This window comes from Eurosta solidaginis, chromosome 2 (genome assembly GCF_040869045.1).
Source record: "Eurosta solidaginis isolate ZX-2024a chromosome 2, ASM4086904v1, whole genome shotgun sequence".
In the NCBI taxonomy this organism is placed as follows: Eukaryota; Metazoa; Arthropoda; class Insecta; order Diptera; family Tephritidae; genus Eurosta; species Eurosta solidaginis.
The window spans coordinates 246,699,138-246,719,313 of NC_090320.1; the positions used below are offsets into that span (position 1 = coordinate 246,699,138).

A 20,176-nucleotide genomic window follows, 5' to 3' on the forward strand; every position below is an offset into this window, starting at 1 on the left:
CCAAGTTATTCTCCAAAACGAACTACCTGCAGTCATCAAGCAATAAGTCTGAGCATTTGTACCTTGGCAACGATGCCAATGCTGGCAGCCATAATTTCAAAATACTAAAAGATTTCGTTTATCTGGGAACCAGCATTAATACAAACAACAACATTAGCTTTGAAATCCATCGAAGAATCACTCTTGCCAATAAATGCTACTTTGGACTAGGTAGGCAATTGAAAAGTTAAGTCCTCTCTCGGCAAACGAAAACCATACTCTAAAAGTCACTTATCGTTATTCATTTAGTTGCTGTTTTTCTTCAATTAGCTACATACATTTCAAACAGCCTGATACCAAATTTAGCCAAAAGGGAATATAGGGGATCAATTATACCCCAATGTGGACAAAAGAGATTAATCGCAGACCGCTCTCTTTAGGGATATATTGCAGGATTTTTGCAGGTATTTTCATCGGGGTTTTTTCATCGTAAGTGTATGTGTGTGGGTTGCGTTATCTTGTGCTTTTGTTGTCGTTGTTGATGAAGCAGAGGAAGTAGTCTAGTTCATGGGACTAGTACTGTACAACGAGCTTTATATTCAAGTCTTCCCCAAAGTATTGGTTATATATTTTCGAAAACAACTTCATAAATGAAGATACTTACTTGTAGCTCTAAGGGAATATAATAAAGTCAGATCTTTTTTTGTTGAATATGAAGAACTCAAAATGAGAAATTTAGCAAAACCATAATTTATTTATTTATTAAAAAATTATGCAGCATTTACTTACTTGATGAAAACAGTGCTTATCTTATCATATATAGAGTCATGTGTTAGAGTAAAAAGTGAAAGTCTTTAACTTCGTGCCTCATTCACTTTTGGATTCATATCAATCTTTAGAATCTTTACATTATAATTTCATTTCTTATCATTACTTATTACAAATGCATATGAAAATTATTTATAAAATGTTAGCTAAAATCTAATTAAACCTACAAATGTGCTAAGAGTATTTTTTTTAAATTATAAATAATTAGAGTTATTACTTGTGCTGTATCTTAGCACCGAACAGAAAAGAGCCAGTGAAAATTTTGATTAAGTTTTGCTATTTATATTCTTTTGTTTTTTTTCCTAGATATTCATTGTAAAATTGTTTATGAATTTTGTAACTGAAACTATACAACCCAGTCAGCATTTTTTGAAAATTTTGATCAAAAAATATTAAATATCATACCCCAAGATGATTAAAACCGTTCAAATTTAAAAGCATTTTTTGTTCGAAAATTAACGTATCATCGGGAGAAAAATGTACCATAAATGTGATTATTCTTGGATAATCATTTATGATTCATATTTCGAAACGCTTTTTGTTCATATTTGAAATCACTGTATAATTGGGTTTTAATTGTTTTAGCGTAATATTTGAATGTTTTTCACAGTCATTTTCTGATCATATTCGTGAACATATTTCAATCATTTTGGTTGAGATTTTTGAATCATTTTTGAATGCGATTATCAATCAATTATTCTTCATATCTCATACAAAATAAGATACTACATGCTAATCTTATTTCATCAGGGGAAGAAAGCATGTGGAAGTGAGCTATTTGAACCAAAGGTAATTCACAAACAAACTAGACCAATATACACCTGCGACTAAAACATCCAGCATCAGCTATGATCGTCAACATCTTAAAATACGATATGGTACGGGATGTTGAAGCCTTATCCAGGTACATATGTCAAGAGAATTTCACTTACCTGGGGTTCAAATAGTTCACAACCTTTGTATTGTCTAATGGTTGGATTTGTATTTTCTGGGAAGCCGAAGGTGGAGAAATGGTTGGGGACATCTTTTGTTAGGAGCAGTATATACATTATTTCTTGTCTTGAAGAATAAAATTTAATATATTTTTTCTGAACTTCATGATTGAAAAAATGTGTGTATGCGAAAAAATAAGATCTTCAATCAAAAGTAAAATTTTAACAAGTATAAAATTCATTATTCAGCCAACAAAAATTGTCAGCAAAGATTCAGAAAGCTGAATGAAAAATGATTAAAATTTTTGATCACCTAAAGTAAACACATTTGATTCAAATATGATTCCAAAATGTGATTGAAAAACTATATTCAGTTTTTGATCATCAAAGGTAAGCATATTTGATTATTCTTTTTGTTGATTTTTATGAAATATTAAAATTTAATCATCAAAGGACTTCAAAAATGATTCCAAAGAGTGATCGAAAAATGCTTTTTAGTTTTTCATCATGAGAATTATTCATATTTGATTATTTATTTTGTTCAATTGTATGATAACTCATTATTTAGTCAGAAAGAGTAATCAAATTGTATTGAAATGTAGGGAAATTCAAAATTTAATCACCTAAATGCTGAGTGGGTACCTAAGGTTAAAAAGGTTTTCAAAAATATTCGAATTCGTATTAATATTTGACTGTTTTTTTCCGAATGTTGTTTTAAATGTTCCTTCACACAAATTTGTTAAGTGTGAACATTCTTTTTATATGAAGAAAATCTGAAACATTTTACAGAAAATAAATGGTTTACTTGTACTTCCCGTTCAGCTCTGTCATATTTTCAATAGTTATATCGTTATCTACAGGCACCTTCATTGATCGATGCAGAGTGGCAACTATCACTCCAATATTTATGTTTGGAAATAACAGGTAGTCACAAGCCAATCTCTAAACTGTCAACTTGCTTCAAACTTATCGAGGAAGTAGTTAAAGGCAAGTAGGCATTTTCTATAAAAGCGATAATCGATCTTTACCAGCATGGGCTTGTTGCAGATCGTTCAACTATTACAAATCTTGCTGGTTTTTCGGAGTTCTGTGTTTCTGTCTTTAAGGACGGGTATCAAGTAGATACCATGTATACAGATTTCTCCAAGGCTTTTGATACAGATTCTCGCAAATTACTTCTATTAAAACTTGAAAATATAGGTTTCCATTCAACATTTCTCTCTTGACTGAAAACATAACTGTCAAAGATAATATCTTTTGTTGAAATCGAAAGTATGAAGTCATATGAATTTTTAGCAGCTTCCGGACTACCACAAGATAGCATCGTCAGCTCAATCCTTTTTTGAATCTTCATCAATGACGTTGGTTTATGTCTAAAATATTCAAAATACTTACTTTATGCAGATGACTTTAAACTGTATAGAAGGATAACATGCCCATCAGATACATTGCTTTTGCAGGATGATTTAAATTCTCTTAATGCCTGGGCTCTCCATAATAATCTGCGCCTTAATATAAGTAAATGTTACCATACGACGTTTTCTAATTATATGAGTACGCTTTTGGCAACATACTATATCTCAAGTATAGCTCTTGCTTTGGTTAAAGAATTTCATGGTCTCTTTCACTTTTGTTAACCATGTTTCCCATATCATACCGGTTTATGCTAATTTAGCCTTTTTAAGCCGGTACGCGAAGGACTTTAAGGACCCATATACTAGGAATATTTTGTATAGTTCTTTAGTGCAATCTAAGTTAGATTATGGATCTGTCATTTGGAATCCAATTTATTCCACACGATCGGCGAGAATTTAAAGCGTTCAAGGCAAATTCAATCGATTTGCTCTTCAACCTCTCTATTTTCATAATCCGCTGCCTCCATATATTGCTAGTTGCATGCTTATCAACATTTTGTCCATCAAAGTTAGATGTTTTGTTCAAAACTTAATGTTTAACCTCGACATTATCCCTGGTATAATTCACTGCCCAACTCATCGTTAGAGGGCTTGAAAAGTTTAATCTATATCTTGACTTAACGATGTCAAGACCTTTGTTTTAGTTACTGATTGAGTCTTACTAGCGAGCAAATACAACTATTCCTTGTTTCATTCCTAATTAGTTTTAAGTTAATTTATAATAATATTGTAAATCTAGTCAGTAAGGTCTTTAGCAACGGACTTAATAAAGACATGAATGAAAAAAAAAAAAAAAAAAAAAAAATTGGGTAGAAAGCTGCATACTGAAAAACTTTTAGAGAACTCAAAATAATAGATTTTTTTCAAAAACGTTTTTGGTTTGCATGGTTTCAGTTATAAAAAGCTGCAATAAGCTTCTTTTTTTTAATTTTAAAACCATTTAAACCGTCAAAATATTAAATTGTGTTATTTAAGGAAACAAATTTACAATTGTTTTTTGTTTTTTTGTTTTTATCAGCCTATTGGTAAAAGATGGCTGGGTCGAATTCGAGCTCAAAGGCTTTCACAATAACTTTTATAATAATGATTATTTTTTTTTTTTTAATAGAAATATTATTTATACCTTCTATTCCAAATTAAAATGCAATTGTAGAAAAAAAATAGTTTTAAAATAATTGTTATAGGCCCTGCGCTCGAATTCGAGCCAGAAATCGAGTAAAAAAATTAATTAAATAAAATATAAAATGCTTAAATATTTATTAAGTATAAATATGCCTAATTTTATTCATATGAGTATTTAAGTACGATTTATTCCTTATCTAAAACTTAGCTAAAAGTTGGTAAATTTTCTTTTACCAAAACGCTACACTTACATTAGGGTGCCCTTTTGTTAAATTTGATTTTCTTTACTCATTTCTCATGACTAAGTTTTTGCCCTTAAAATGTTGTGTCCAACAAAAAAACCTCGAAACAGCTGTTTTCTTCCTCAAAACATTAAACTACATAAATAAAAGTTGTTCTTCTTTGTTTGTGTTAAAACACCGACACCGGAATCTCAATTCAGCAAGTTAGATAGAAAAACTGTCTCAATTTTAAATTTGTATACTGAAAAATACTTGTGTGGTAAGGAGTATTTATCCGAAATTATATTCAATATCCGCTTTTTCAAAAGGGCAAACAAACTATAATTATTATTTTAATCGTCATAAATTAAAACTAATAACATTTTTTGCTGCTTTTTTATAATCACCGATAACTCCGGAGCGTGTCGGAAATAAATTCTGGCATGAAAAGCTTCTGTTTGAAAGTGCATTTGCATTGCAGATGTCCTTCGAAGTCGGCATAAAAAATTTAGGTCCCGTTCTGCCAATTTGTAGGAAAAAATAAAAAGTAGCTCGACGCAAGTGGGAAGAGAAGCTCGCCAAGTATTTTTTTAAGGGGTAAAATCCTTTTGGATCTATTTTCCGTCATCCCTTGTTAGTTTTGGTTTGGAGACAACCCGATTTCGATCTTGTGCCTTCTTCAGCGTTCAATTTAGTTCTATCGTAAACTCTTATGGTATTTCATTGTACCGAACTGTCCCTTTAGGTCACTGAAGCACAAAGCCAACAGAGCTTGGAATACAAATGGGGGAATCTCTCGTTCAGGTGTGTCTTGTTTGTCTAGCGGGTGGTCAGTTCGTGTGTATTCATAAAACGCACTCGTTAAATTTTGGTCAGTGATTGTAATATGTTCATCTAGATTTTGATTTTGCGTTTTTGTGCTCGTTTTGTTCTTTTTTTGTTTTTTTTAAGGGTTTTGGATAACACGTTCGATGTGATGTTTGTTTGTCATTTATAATGTGTATTTTTGATTCTCATTCATTTGTGGTTTTTTTCGCGACTATTTACCCATATTTTCGGGTCTATTTAGCGTTACAATGCGATTATTTCAGCATTATTCAAAGATTAGCGGGGGGTTTTTCGTGAGTTATTTTCATGTTATATGTATTTATTTGTTCATCTGTTTAAGTAGTGAAAACGGCTTAAACGTGTTCAAAATTTTATCAAAAGTGGTTATTGTTGTTTCTAGAGAAAATTGGATATACAAAGAAGCAAATAAAATTAAAAAATTACTCCTTAAAAGTTCTACAGTAAACCCGGAATAGTCGCGGATTGATCCTGCAGTCACCTCGATACTATACTAGCAGGCCCAACACAAGACAACATGATTTCAAAAAATTCCCGATCTGAAATTAATCTGAAATTATCTTTGTATCGTTTTTATTTGGTGGCGCAGTTTTTGAAATGATCTGACGACGCCTAGTTTCTCCCGTAACTAGGCGGATTGGAATGACCTGGAACGTTCATCGTGATCATATCACTTTGTTTCTGAGATATTCGGGCTGGTACCTTACCTAGCTATTGGAAAGTACCAGATCTATATCGAAGCTATGCCCGGAAAAAGCCTTCGGAGAGTATCTATGTCGTCTTAGCACCAGCAACAAGCTACTTTTAAAACATAAAGAATTTTAAATTAGATATCACTTTCAGAACAAAAACTTCAACTTTAAAAATCGGACACTTCATTTTATGCATTCTTATTTCTTCATAAAATTTCTTTTTCTTACCTATGCTCAGTCATCTTTAATTAGATTGTAATGTTTTTCTTTTTAAATGAGAATCTACCCTTTTTGTCTCGTTAGCCAATTTAACAAGACAAGTGAGCATAGCTGGAGCTTCATTAATCCCTAAATCGCAGTTAGTGCTATTTTAGCGAAATGAATTATAAAATGGTGGCTACGAGGCTAAAACTACATTAATCTCAAACTTACACTACAACTTAGTACTTATCCGAAATTAAACTTTAAAATAAGAAATATTTTAAATGGGCCCACCCTAATGTGCTTACAAACTGCCTTGAGCACTTTGCTGCTGCAAAGCACGCGGCAGTGTTCTTTTTCCTGGCGTTAACTTTTGTGTGGTCACCGACATTGGCGAAGACGAATGTGTTGATTGTAGTTGTTGCATTTTAATGTTACTACGTATGTAGCGCTGTCGACGAGCCTCTCTTATTACAACCAATATAAAAACGCTTAAAACGATCACAGATAACACGACAGTGATGATAACGCTGCCGGCGTTTGATGAAATTTGTTCCAATGAAGTAGTGAAACCTGAGGAAGGAAGGAAGAAAACAAAGAAAGGAAATAGATAATTTTTTGTAAAAAAAAAATATTTAAACAATTTTTCCATGATATAAATTAAATGATTAAAACTTCATTCACCTCGTCCCTCACCAGCGCTGCGCATGTGATATAATCGCTCCATATCTAACAAATTTCTAGAGTTAGCTTCATCCACTAGTAAATTTGCTTCTTCATGTTCTCGAATCAGTTTCGCATAGTTCGCTCCACGCGTTGTCATCAGCCGCATTTCATTTTCCAATTTCTCATCGAGTACTTGCAGCTTTAAAACATCATTTTCATGTTTGATGCCTTGCTCATTTACACCAGGCACAATGTCCTCCAACAAGACTACGCTATTTGGAACATCACTGTGCTCTAAATTGTTGTTCTCTTTGGTTGTACTACTTGCGCTGCTCTCATTAAATGTATCAGTTATCTCCTCTACCAACGCTAAACTCTCGTCTGAATCTTGTAATTGCGTACGTGCTGCTGGCGACGCTGGCTCCAATGGTGTATGCTCTTTTAAAATAAGTGCGCTCTTATCCACAAATCGCATAAAGCGCTGCTCACGACCCAAACGATCATCTGGTTCAAATGGATCATTCTCTACTGCGGAGGCTACACCATCACTACCAGGTACTGTGAAGCTTGCGCGCACTGTTTGCATACCCGATTGAAAGCTGCACACTACGACGAACCTAAGAGAGTGGGGTATGTGAAGGAGAGAGAGAACAAAATTTGATTTACAACTCATCGTTTTCAGAGGCACCATAGTTAACAGGCCGATATGGAAAATTATTTGGTATAAACAACTATTAGTTAAGAGGTTCTTAATCATCCATGGACGCAAATTTTTCATCCGGAGATGATATGGAGGTATCGTAAATTCCGACATAGGAACAGTTGTCACAGAGTTGGTGAAAAATAAAAAAGTTGTGTAGCCGGTAAACACTTTTTCCAAGTTTCAATTGCCTAATCCAGATCGCATATTCCCAGCCTTCTTTCGATAGAACTGTCATAAAATAGCTCACGATAATCTTTGGTGGGTGAATCGTGTTGCTGCTCCAAACCCTTCAGAGGCTAATAGCTTTGAATCTCAAACATGGAGGAAAGAGTGTTTCACAGCACGTGTTCACTCATGGGTAGAGATTGAAACCTCATAGGTTAGTTTGAAATATTGAGAAAATCTTGCAATACAAGAAGTGGATATTAGGTGTTTTCGTAAACACTTCCAAAGGTTTCAAGAATGTCACAAAGGGGTGGTGTATACAATTAATGTGCATACCGTCTTGACGAGATGGACCGTCTGCATTTTGAGTTGCAGGAGTTCACAATTGTGGGCTAGGACGGGTTCCTTACCTCTCAAACTCATGGCGTGTTTCCAGGCACTCTTAGTACAAATTATCTGGGAATAGATATAAAGAGCGAAAAGAGTTTGAGAACGATCGGCGGAAAGGGCTGGAAAAGTAAATAAGTCAGTAATTGGAAAGCAGGGGCCTTATGGATTAACCGCAAACAACTCTTTGATGGCTTAGGATATTAACAGATATCGCCGAGGTTTTTGCGGTTGAATACTGTTCTTTTTGGTAGTAGCAGCTTGTTGTGCTAACGGAAAAAGAGGTGGGAAGGGATTGAAAAGGCGTGGGAGATGAAAGAAACGAAGAAAAGAGAAGGTAAGTGGAGCAGAAAGAGGAAGGAAAACATACAAGAATGGATAGCGATAGTAAGATAAGGTTAGGTGGCAGCTGCCCATTTAAACAACAACTCACTTCAACAATGTTATATTGGCAGGCATGTTCAGTTTGCCAGTGCCTGCCCGGTCCAAGAGATCCCCGAGACAGTTTCTATCAAAAATAGTTAGACGCCACTGCAAGGAGTGAATTTAAGCAATCCATCAGAGCCCTCGCCCCCATGGAGGCAGAGCTTTGCACTTTAATTGTCGCCTGACTATCTTAGTTTATACTAAATTCGCTAATGGTTTCAGCGACAAATAGCATTCCATAAGACGCAATTTTTATTGCAGTGACCCTCGCTTAGCAGACTTTGCTATAAACGAGAGCCTAAATTTTGGGCTTTAGGACAACAGGAGCGGAAGTGCGCGCGCAGTAGTCTATCCAGCAAGAGATATATTCCGGCAGAATGCTTTAGTGATCGTGGTTCACTAGCTTATATAGCATATCTTGAAGCCATACTGCCATCCAGACTGCGGCCATTTTACTCAAGATGTCAACCGGGTACAGTCGAGCATAAGGATAGTGGAAGAAGAGAGAGAAATATAGAGAGACTTGAAGACTGACACAGAAATGCGATGCAAAAGAGGATGGAGGAGGAGCAAAAAGTTAAGTGGAGAGAAAAAATGAGTTGAAAAGGACAAACAGAAGGATAGCGTGGGGTAGAAAAGGAATGGGAGAGGGATGAAAAAGAAAGATAGGGAAAGACTGCGACCAAGGAGAAAGGGCAGAAGAATAAAACGGAAAAGGAAATAGTAAAGGGTTAAGATTTTGAGCAGGGAGCTAGCAAGGGAATAAAAGAGGAAATTGTAGTTGGAGAGTAGCGGGAAGAGGGGCTCAAAAGAAGGAGGCAGATAAGGAAAGAGATAAAAGGATAAATCAAAGGAGTGAAAAAAGAATAATGGAGGGTAGAAAGAGAGCGCAACAGAATGAGGAATGAGTTTATTAGGTAAGTTAAGGGGAGGAAAAAGGAGGATTGGGAGCAGTACGAGTACGACTACAGAGAAAAGAAAGGGGAAAGGGGGGGGGGGAAGGGGTTCTAGTTCATGGCTTCTTAAACTATTGCCAATCTCACCTAGCCATTACGAGTTCTGTTTCTTTAGAAGGTGGGGCTCTGGCTACCCAAATTTCATCACGGAAGGAGACGTCATCACCTAGAAGGCTGAATGTATTGATTTCAAATCGTTCCCAAAATGGTCGGACTGATATTTTAAAAGAGCTCTTAGATAAACATATTAGATCAAAATTAGGCAAATGATCCAAAACCTTCGTGGAGTCCCCTTTGCGCTAAAAAAGAAGGAAAAAGTGCGGAAGGTCACACGAGTAAGGGGAGTGGGAAACGGAGGGGAAAAGACGAAACAGAGGGATAGGAGGGTTAGACAGGGAAGGAGAGAGAAGCAAAGTAATGAGAACATACGACAAAAAGGGGGTGATTATAGAAGAATGAGGCTCATGATGGTCATACTAGCTAGAAAATCCCTTCAAGCCGCAGAAAGGTGGGGGAAGTTTGCCAGTGTCCTGTTTATTAAATTTCGCTATACCCTTAAGTTGCTCGTAAAGAAGTTTAGGCAAATTTAGGTAAACAAATACAGAGATTTGACTCGTGAAAAGGAGCTTAAGTTATCTGGCCTGCGAATAGTTATTCTTAAATACCCAAATATTCCTTCTTTCATAATCACCTTCTTGTGCTGTGCGTATAAATGCCCATATTCTCCTGCACCGTTATAAACGTCTCAACCGTATTCGTGTCTGGCTTCACCAAACTGCCACACATTTTATGATCGATACGCATTGTATAACGATCGATTGGATCGTCTTGATTACCCTTCAAACCGCAATTACCGCCATCAACAACAATTTTGCCACCAAAATAAGGACCAGTCTCCACTTCAATTTCTGAAGCTTGTGGCAAGCATTTGGTAGCTTGTGCAGTAACTAAAAAGAGATGTTATAAAAGAAGAAGAAGAAAAAAAAACAAAAAGAAAAATTGTTTAACAAATCTCTATAATTTGCCATTTCACTAACTAGCGCTTCAAATCACTACAAAATCTTCATCAATGCTTACATCCTTTCGTTGGTATAATGATGGTCTGACCACCATCCAGTGGTACACCCTTCTTCATGGTGCTCGCATCATCATCGATTTCATTGCCAAATAACTCAGAACGTCCAGTAATTTTCATATTTCTACGCTTTGCCTGCGGGCGTATGTGGAAGCTGTATTTGGTCGCCATACGAAGATTATCGATTTGAACAGCATAAGGACGTATCTGACGGCTGATTATAGAAATTTGATAAATTGTTATGGTAGATTGAAATTAGGCAGAGATATAAGTACGTTATAAAATAAATTATATTTATTTTATTTTTTTTAAATTTATTATTTATTTTTTTTATGCTTTTTCGCTTGTCCTTGGCTATAACCCATTTATTGTTACATGAGTTAACACTTACCTGCTTTTCATTTGCTTAATTTCGTTATGATTGTTGTTTTTGTTAGTAATGCTGCTGCCGTTACTGTTACTATTGTAACTACCATTGTTACCAACATTATCGTTGTCATCATAACCGTTTTGTTCCAGCTGTTGAGTTTGGTTAACTAATTTAGAGCGACAACGATGCGGTCCAAATGATTGTAATTCACAAAAGAAAATTTGAAACGCTTTTGGCGGTTCCACTTCAGCGCTGCTATTTGTGATAGCATCTATATCGGTCGCTGTTGTTGTTGTTGTTATATCGACGGAGGGCACAAATTCTACTTCCCAAGTTAGATTAACAGATTTGTAATTGGGTTCACCAGAAACGCTGCGTATCTCTGTAATTAGAATGAAACGAAAACAGAAAAAATTTAGTTTATTAATTTTTTTGTTGTTGGTAATCAGTGTAATAGCTAGTTTACATTTATATGATTATACTGAATTGATGGCTTAGATAGATATTAAAAATTTTTAAAATAGCATTACATTAAACGCAGTTTAAAGTGCCAAGTATTTTGCTGTTCCACGAAGACAACTATCTTCGTAATCATCCCAGTTAACGCGCTTAAGTTTAATTGCAGTATACTGAAGTTCGGGGGGTAACACGTCTTCACTCTGAGAGTGAGAAGCGGGCGATTGCGTCTTCCTGCGTCCAGAACATATAGGAAAGTGGCTACGCCCGCAACAGGAACTGTATTGGGCAAATGACGCAAGCGTATATATTACATATTGACAAACGGTGGCACATTGCAACAAAGACTAGGAGTCTGTTTCCCTGAACTATTTGCGTGCTGGTGCTGGAAAGTGGAGGGAAGAAAAAGGCAGGGCGGTACCCCGCATTGCAACCACATATGCTACATAGATAGTAGTAGTTAAGGGTTGGGTAACAGGGTGTACTCGTTGTGGCTTTCTGGGCAGCAGTGCTGCTAGAAAGGAGTGGGAGTGATAAAGCGCAACCTACCGGATGTACTAGGGCAGAACCTGCACCCTGCCGTTTAAAGCTTTATAGAAATACTTTGGTTTCTCTTAAATTTTCTTATAACTCTTTCTCCAAACCTAACCAGTGGTGTGCAGTGTTACTGTACGTTCGGAAAACGGACAAAGCTACTTCGGTGGACCGGGGTTAGATTCAAAAACTCCCCGAAACAGCAGAGTATGGAGCAGTTGCAGGATCCGATCTGATGACGACAATTTTGAGAGGCACGCCAGTGGGGTTACTTGACTCGCTCTTCCATTCATGAGCCATGGTGTAAAATCAAAAGCTATCTCTCTAGTCTTTTCACCTCGCATAACTTGGCAATTTCACCGACCAGGTCCTTTTCGACGTTATTTACAAGGTAGAAAATGAAAATGTCCTACACCCTAAAATACTGGGTATGACGCTCATTAAGAGCCGTAGCAAAAAGTTCAAGTCCCAACCGGGTCAAAGCCAAAGAAACGCTCATAGATAACTCCTAAAGCAATTGGCTTGTGTGCTACGCGTCTTCGATATGGTCGCCAAACTTAAAAGAAGCACACTATAAGAGGCTGAAGGCCTGTCAGCCTTTAAAACTCATGTCTCTCTGGGTCCAGCCCTATTAATACTGCACGTTCTTTATAGTACTGCCGTTAGATGATATTGACGAAATTTTGTGATTGGTCGAACCTTTTGATGGGCAGAAGCACTGCAACAAGAAGAAGAAGCTATCGGCTTCTTATCGCCGAGTCATCGGCTTCTTGTTGGCTTGTTGCAGGAGGTTTTACAGATGTGTCATCGATTTTATATTGAAACTTTATTGATATCTATTTAATAACAAACCCATGAGTCGTCGATAAAAAATCGATAATCCGATGATAACAAATACTCCAATAAGAAATAGCTAACGTTTCGATATCAAATCGATAACTTCTCGATAACAAATCAATAATTTCAAATAAAAATTTATAAATAAACGATAACTTTGTGATAATGCACCAATGACTTTTCAAAAAAAATAGTCTATAACTTTTGTATAACAAATCGATAACTTTTCGAGAAATAATCGATAGCTTTGAGATAATATATCTATAAATTTTCTATAAATAATCGTTAGTTCTTGGTTACTAAATACATAACTTTTCGACAACATATCGATAATTTTTTGAGCGCAAATAGTAAAATTTGTGAAAAGAAAATCGATTACTCGTTGATAAAAAAAAAGATAGCTTGTCGATAAAAAATGGGTAACTCATTCATATGCTTTCTTCTCTATAGCAAATGTGTAATACTTTGACAATAAGGCTCAGTAGCAGAAAGGCAAATATAACTTCCTGCTCTGCAAATGGTTCTAAATCGATAACATGTCGATAACGAAAATAAATAATTGATATCAAACCGTAAACACTTCGATAACAAAATTGATGACATCGCACTAGCAGAAAAGAAATATAAATTGTCGTTCTGCAAATGGGTATTAATCGATAACATGTCGATAACGAAAATAAATCATTGATAACAAACCGTAAACAATTCGATAACAAATTGATGACATGCACTGATTTCGCTCATTTGAACTCTACCAGGTAAATTGGTCCCGCATTGCGCTACAGTGTTATAACTACCCTTACGCTTACATTCTGAGTTCCCCATATATGTAGCATACCACTTTCAAAGCCTACGCTTAAGTTAACACTTGGCTTAGGCTTATATTCTGGATTCCCCCAAACTGTGAGCTTAGATGTTTACTTACTTACTTAAGTGGCACTTAACCGTTTAAGCGGTTACGCCTTGCCAACATGCACTAAAATCCACCAGAAGCCTAAATACACACCAAGTGTAAAAAATATGTAAAAATAAAATGTTAGTTACTCTGTATTCACAATGTAACAACTAGTTGTCACTCTTGTTGTAATTTGTTGCATGCGAAAGTTACAGAAATCAGGAATCATTCTGACGCAGCAACGGCTGCACTTAACGACTACAATCTACACTTCACCGCACTAATCAACAAACAATTGAATGAACAGCAAATGTAGGTGTGCTAGATATGGTAAACTTTCATCTGCCAACAACTGATTCTACCGCCACCCGCTTTGCCAGAAACAAGCACTACGGTTGTTGTTGTTCTATGATGCCACACACTACAAGTTTACGTACAAAAGCAAGTTCATGCTCTGCCAGTTGCAACATTTTACTTACCACTTGCAAACGGATGCTGAAAAAATGTAGTTCTTCTTCTTCTTCGTTGTCTGTTTTACTGCAGCTGTCGCTGTTATTCTTATTTGTTATTCTGACTTTGAAATGCCTAAAAAAACATATCTACATACATACATAAAGTAAGTACAACTTGAATGACTTTGTACTCCCAGCGGTGTTGGAACGCATGCGCAAAATGTCGCATCATTGCTTAGTTTTGAGTGTTGGTCACGGTTGCCATTTTCGTACATTTGGACAAAAAATGGTAATTTCCAACCTCATTTGGAATACTCCTTTTTTCAATTTTGGTCTTTTTAGGCTGTTGGTACTTTTGTTCTTTTACCGAGGAAAAAATGTTCAACGCTGCCGACAAAATTTTCCACATCTTCATTAACCCTAATAGCATCATCATATATATTATTTCTAATTGCTGTTTTTATGTACGGGTCCCTTTTTCGCTCTTATTTGGAATCCAAACCTATAAAGTTTTTGTTGCAAAGATGGAGATTCGGGCTATTAGCGAGCTTTGGGCAATTTTGGTGGTAGTGTTTTTGTTTAGCTATATTTTTTTAAAATAATTTGTTAAAAATAAACGATTGTGAGCACACAAAGAAATATGTTTTGTACTATGGCGATATTGTGAATATTTGCACTGCATTACAGGCAGGTGCTACCATACGCCAGATGGCAGCGCAAGCTGTAAGTTTTAATTGATTGATAGAACAGCTGATTTCGGTTGAAATTTGATAAGATACTTCTATATTTGTTGCGCAAGATGCGCACGGGTCCAGCTCGTAATTTACAATTTACCTCAATGGATTTCTTACAAAAAAATTACTGTCATTAAAATGTAGCAGAACAAGGACACTTCACCTAGCAGATAGTTTAGAAAATTGTTGGATCTTGAAGCAAACCAATTTTCTTTAATTGTTGATGAAAAAAGCGGCCAATCAGAAGATCTTCCTTAGTGGCTAGATATTTCAATCGGTTATCAAACACTTTTCGTGATAGATTTTTGTCACTGTTTTAGCTTAAAGAAAGTTTTTGCAAATGTACGCGCATCTTAAAGAAATTTGACGTAGTTGTTCATTCATGACGACATTCTTGAATTGAAAACTAAATCAAAACATGAGACTAATTGGTTTTATATTTGTTTGTGAAACAAAACAAAAAGTGACCCTTAAAAATTTTTACCAAGAAATCTTATGTAAAAATTTTGAAATTGTTACTTTTCGTTTGGGATATAGATTTTTAAATTTTTATTTAATTTAGGAATAATAATAATAATAATCTTCTCACGCTACGATAGGCTATATTTTCTATTTTTGTGTCTGAAAGTTATTGGCATTTCAGCTATACAACTTCCAACTTCAATATCAGTTACATAATTAAAAGTTTCTATATATTTCCGGCCTGCACTAAAGAGTTCAATCAGAAAAAGTTAGTCTGCTGATATTATTCCTTTTGAGTAATTTTGGGTATAATGATTATATAAAAATATTGGATATTTAAAAAATGACAATGTAAATGATTTAGAGAACCAAGTATCTCAACCCAAGTAATATTTTTATTGAAAGTAAGGCCGAAATATTTTGGAAAGCGATTACTTTACAAATGCTCAACGTAGACGTGATATAAACGTTTTGTGCCAAATTATTTCCATTGGAGAGTAGAACCCCAGAAACTTTAACAGTAACATTGATAATAATAACCAATTTCTCGTACGTAGTCAAATGGAATTTTGACCATTACTACACACTTCAAACTTTTAAGACTTTTCAATGGGAAATCTGAGGACTTTCGCTAGATTCAATAAATGTGAGTTTTGAAATAGACATTTTTCTCTAACATAAATTATATGGGACATGTGTACATTTAAAATAGGATATAGATGGAAAAATGAAGTGTGAGAGGGCACTGGTAAATGGAAGAGTAAAGAATTAAAAAAAAAAAAAAAATTGAGAACATCCAGCTATTAGAAACAATTCTTTTAGACTGATTTTATAAAAATTATGCATGGTTGTAGCTCGGGAGAAATTTTGTTTTAAACTAAGTTTTTTATGTAAATAAAAGAGAATACTTTTGCTTACGGCACGGGTTTTCCTCTCAGGTTTTTCGTAAAAAAACTATTTATATAAGGCTTTTTTTAAATGAAGCTGTGTGTGACTTTGTACTTTATTATAACGTGAAATTAAAGATTTTGCAAGTTCACAGCGGGTTTGGTGGTTAGAATATACCCGCGGTAGGTATGCCTGTCGTAGGAGGCGACTGAAATATCAAATTCAAGGGGTTTTGTAGCGCAACCCTTTCAGGTTGCCAGCGCAATATATAGCTTCTCCAAATCCAATTGTCAACCTCACCTATCCGTGGCGAAGCCTGTTTCTTTAACAGCCGAGGCTATGGCGACCCCGAACTCCTCATGGATCTAGGTGGTGTGAGGGCGGGTTGGCCTACAAGGTCGCATGTGGTCATAACAAACCGTTCCCGAGATGGTGGGGCTTGGTACCGGAACTTACCAGATCTGCATCCGGCAAAGGACCATCAACATCGGTCAGACTCCGCAACGCCTTCGGGAGTGTCCTTGTCGCTACAAAAATACCACCACCAATAACAACAACAACAACAACAAAGATTTTACAACGAATTCGACACATTTGTGATTTGCCGAATTGTTTGTAAGCCAATGAAAACTAAAAAAATTTGGTCCATTTTTTGAGATTTGGTGCTTTTTTCGACGGATTTTGGTCCCAAATGAAAACAGGGTGTAGCAGTCGTGGTGTTGGTTGTTGTTGTTGTTATTTGCCGACGGTTTTGGGACAGTGGGAATTGGCGCCGTTGAAGTCGTTGCCTATATTTGTAAGCTTTCTGTATATTTGTGTGTCTTCTTTGTCGAATGTTTTAGGTTGCATCGTAATACCAACATTTTAATTACTCCCTCGGGAATATTGCAAAACTTGTAGATAAACAAAAAAACTAAATAATTTTGATGCCACCGCCGCAAGTTTTCACACAGGTAGACAAATCTCACAAGCAGATGTTTTAAGCTACCGTTGGGTTTTTATTGTGCATCATAATGATGAAATAAATCTGTTTGTAGTCAAGTGAGTTTTTAGATAGCTGGTGACTTGATATTAGTTTTTCAAACAAAGCGATGGAGCGCTTGATTGATCTGTACCTACGGGAAAGGATTTCTAGGGGTTAATGTAGGCTTCCTGGCATGCCTATTGTAAAGGCAGATAAACGGAAACGGCTGTTCACTCAATTGTAAAGTTTAAAGAGGGGTTCCTAGAACAAAAGAATTTGCTCTGGATGCCTTCCTAAACATCGCGGGTGAGTTCAAAAATGTCTTAGCTTCTGCCATCGAAAGGGCTCTGATTGATTTAGGAGTCGAGGTGAATGTGGAGCTCCTCTGGCTTCTCAAATATACTCAGAAAATGTCAAGCAAAAAAGTGCCAGGCACTATCTCCGGCATCGTAGCGAGACTGTGCTGTCTTGAAGTGAAGAACCGTAGCTGATTGGGATTTTCCGGTACTGTCTAATAAAAGTCCCTGCGATACATCTCTGTGTACTGCGAAAACTTTACTACTGTGAAACTTTATCGTGGCTATGCAGCAATTATTAGTTCTCACAGTTATTCTATATCCTAAAACAACAGCCCTTCATGCAATCCAAGTGAGCCAAACTAAACAACAATATCGGTAGTTATTAACTACGACGATGTCTTAAGATTTGAAGGGTTGCTAATTATCTTATCTTTTTCTAAAAAGAAGCTCTGCAACTAATCTCCACCTGTTCATACTTAAATCAGTTCAGGTACAGTCTCCAGCTAAGATAGTACACATTTTACATATATATGGTCGTGTTTTTTTATTAACTGCCGAATACTGGATGAATGACGAAAATAGAAAAAACTTATTTAAAGTGTAACAAATTTACAAATTGCCTGCGGCTTTAAAAAATATATCACTCCACGAACATACAAACGTTGATGTTGTAGCATTAAATCCGAAAACTTGTATCACACGCACGTTGGCGGCGCAACATTTGAAATGGCTTTTCCAACTGCATGAAAAGCATCAGACATCATCACATTCATACACGCAATGACAATCAAATAAACGTCAAATAGTTGCAACTCAAGTTGCACACAAAATTTCAAGCTGTGAAATAAGCGTTCGCATGAGTTGCAAAATTTTTTTGCTATACAACCCAGTAAACAAATTGAAAAAGATTCTTCAAATTATAAGAATCGAAAAAGACTGATCTGAAAAGTCGATCAGTCCTCCGGAGATCCTTGTGAGCAGAGACCGAAATACTTTCGCATAGCTCTGAAAAAAGCTGGACAGTCAAGCATGAAAAGCCGTGCAGGTTCTCTTGAATAGTCTCGATCACCCCAGCGGACTAGTGGGCTTAGAATATACACGCAGTAGGTATGTCTGTCGTAAGAGGTGACTAAAATACAAATCGATTCAAGGGGTTGTCTAGCGCAACCCTCTCAAGGGGTTGCCAGCGCAATATATAGCTTCACAAACCCAATTGTCAACCTCACCTATCCGTGGCGAATCCTGTTCAATTAACAGCCTAGCGACCCCCAACTCCTGATGGATTTTTGGGGTGGGAGGGCGGCATGGCCTAGAAAATGTCATGTGGTCGTACTAAATCTTCCTCGAGATGTTTGGGCAAGTACCTTTATGGTGCTTGTTACCGAAGGGTACCGGATCTGCATCCGTTAAAGGACATCAACATCGATAACACTCCCCAAGGTCTCCGGGGAGTGTCCTTATCGCCACAGCAACAACAACAACAAGTGTTTCAATGATTGTACCTCGTTATGCTCCATGCAGCTGTAACAAAAGAGGTTTTCTAATATGTTGAGACGTATCGCATGGCCTCCTTTAGACAGTGACTCGACAAAATCGCAATTACCATTGATAAATGAGAATTGATGAACTCAATGATTTGCGCAGACCGCTTGCTATAAACTTCTGGCCGAAAGGATTTCGCTACCCTTCAAGAGGTAGTCTGCCCTGATGGTCAGGAAATCGCCGTGTTCCCTACAGCCTTTTTTATTCGATTAAATTTTACCCATGTTCCTTGGGAGGCCCACTTTATAGTTGTCAGGCATATTGTTTTTTCGGCGCAATCGCAAGCGAGGTCAGGTATTCCCTTTCCAGACTCGATCGCAACCTGGTTAAACTGAGGACTTTAATTGCCATTTGACTGTCGGAGTTGTTGAATTCTCTAATCGTAGTACCACTGGACAGCATCTCCTCCACCGCATCCCTAATTGCGCTAGCCTCCGCCATGGAGACGCTACAGTGATATCACGACACCTAGTTAAACTGGGGACTTTAACTGCCACTTGGCTGCCGGAGTTGTTGAATCCCCTAACCGAAGTACCAATGAACAGCATCGCTCCCACCACCTCCTTAATTGAGGTAAGCTTTGCTTGGAAAACGCTGTAGTGTTCAGGCAACTTAAATTTGGGGAGTATCTCGAGCAATATCTATCGGATGTTTGTTTAACATGCCATTCAATGCCAAGGTAGGTGTTATTTTGAGAGCGCCGCTGATACCAACCAGCGCTGAATGTTGCACTGACGCTAATATTTTTGTAATGAACGTCGTGCTAAGTACTCACCACTAGATTGACTGACTGCCATTGAACTACCCTTGATGAGAGGCCCCAGCTCTTACCGATGGCCCCTTGCAGCAATATAAGACAGCGGAGCCCTTCCTAGCGCTATCCTTCACATTGCTTCCCAGCACAGTTTCTTGCCCTATATAAATCCCAGATACTTAACCCCCTAATCGAGGGTGTTCTGAAAGCAGAGATCATGTGTCTCCTCGCCTAAATATTCAGCTTCGTTTTTCCAGTGTTGATTCCCAGTCAGCTGCATGACTAAGCCTATGTGGGCTAGTTAGCACTGCTAAATATCGCACAGGGTGTATAGAGATTTACTTCTGACAATGATTGCTAGGCCATCAGCTTTGG

At 36.7% G+C, this 20,176-nt stretch overlaps 1 protein-coding gene across 1 annotated transcript in view; it reads right to left on the minus strand.

The window, feature by feature from the left end:
* Positions 1 to 4,026: 4,026 nt before the first annotated feature.
* LOC137240790 (uncharacterized) overlaps positions 4,027 to 20,176 on the minus strand; it is a 105,436-nt gene continuing 89,286 nt past the window's right edge. Inside the window, exons 2-6 of the mRNA XM_067767532.1 lie at positions 11,006 to 11,366; positions 10,617 to 10,828; positions 10,231 to 10,486; positions 6,921 to 7,519; positions 4,027 to 6,809 (exon numbers count right to left, since the gene is read on the minus strand). Of these exons, the coding sequence (XP_067623633.1) occupies positions 6,541 to 6,809; positions 6,921 to 7,519; positions 10,231 to 10,486; positions 10,617 to 10,828; positions 11,006 to 11,366 (1,697 nt within the window). The 3' untranslated portion in view covers positions 4,027 to 6,540. The remainder of the gene's footprint in view (positions 6,810 to 6,920; positions 7,520 to 10,230; positions 10,487 to 10,616; positions 10,829 to 11,005; positions 11,367 to 20,176) is intronic.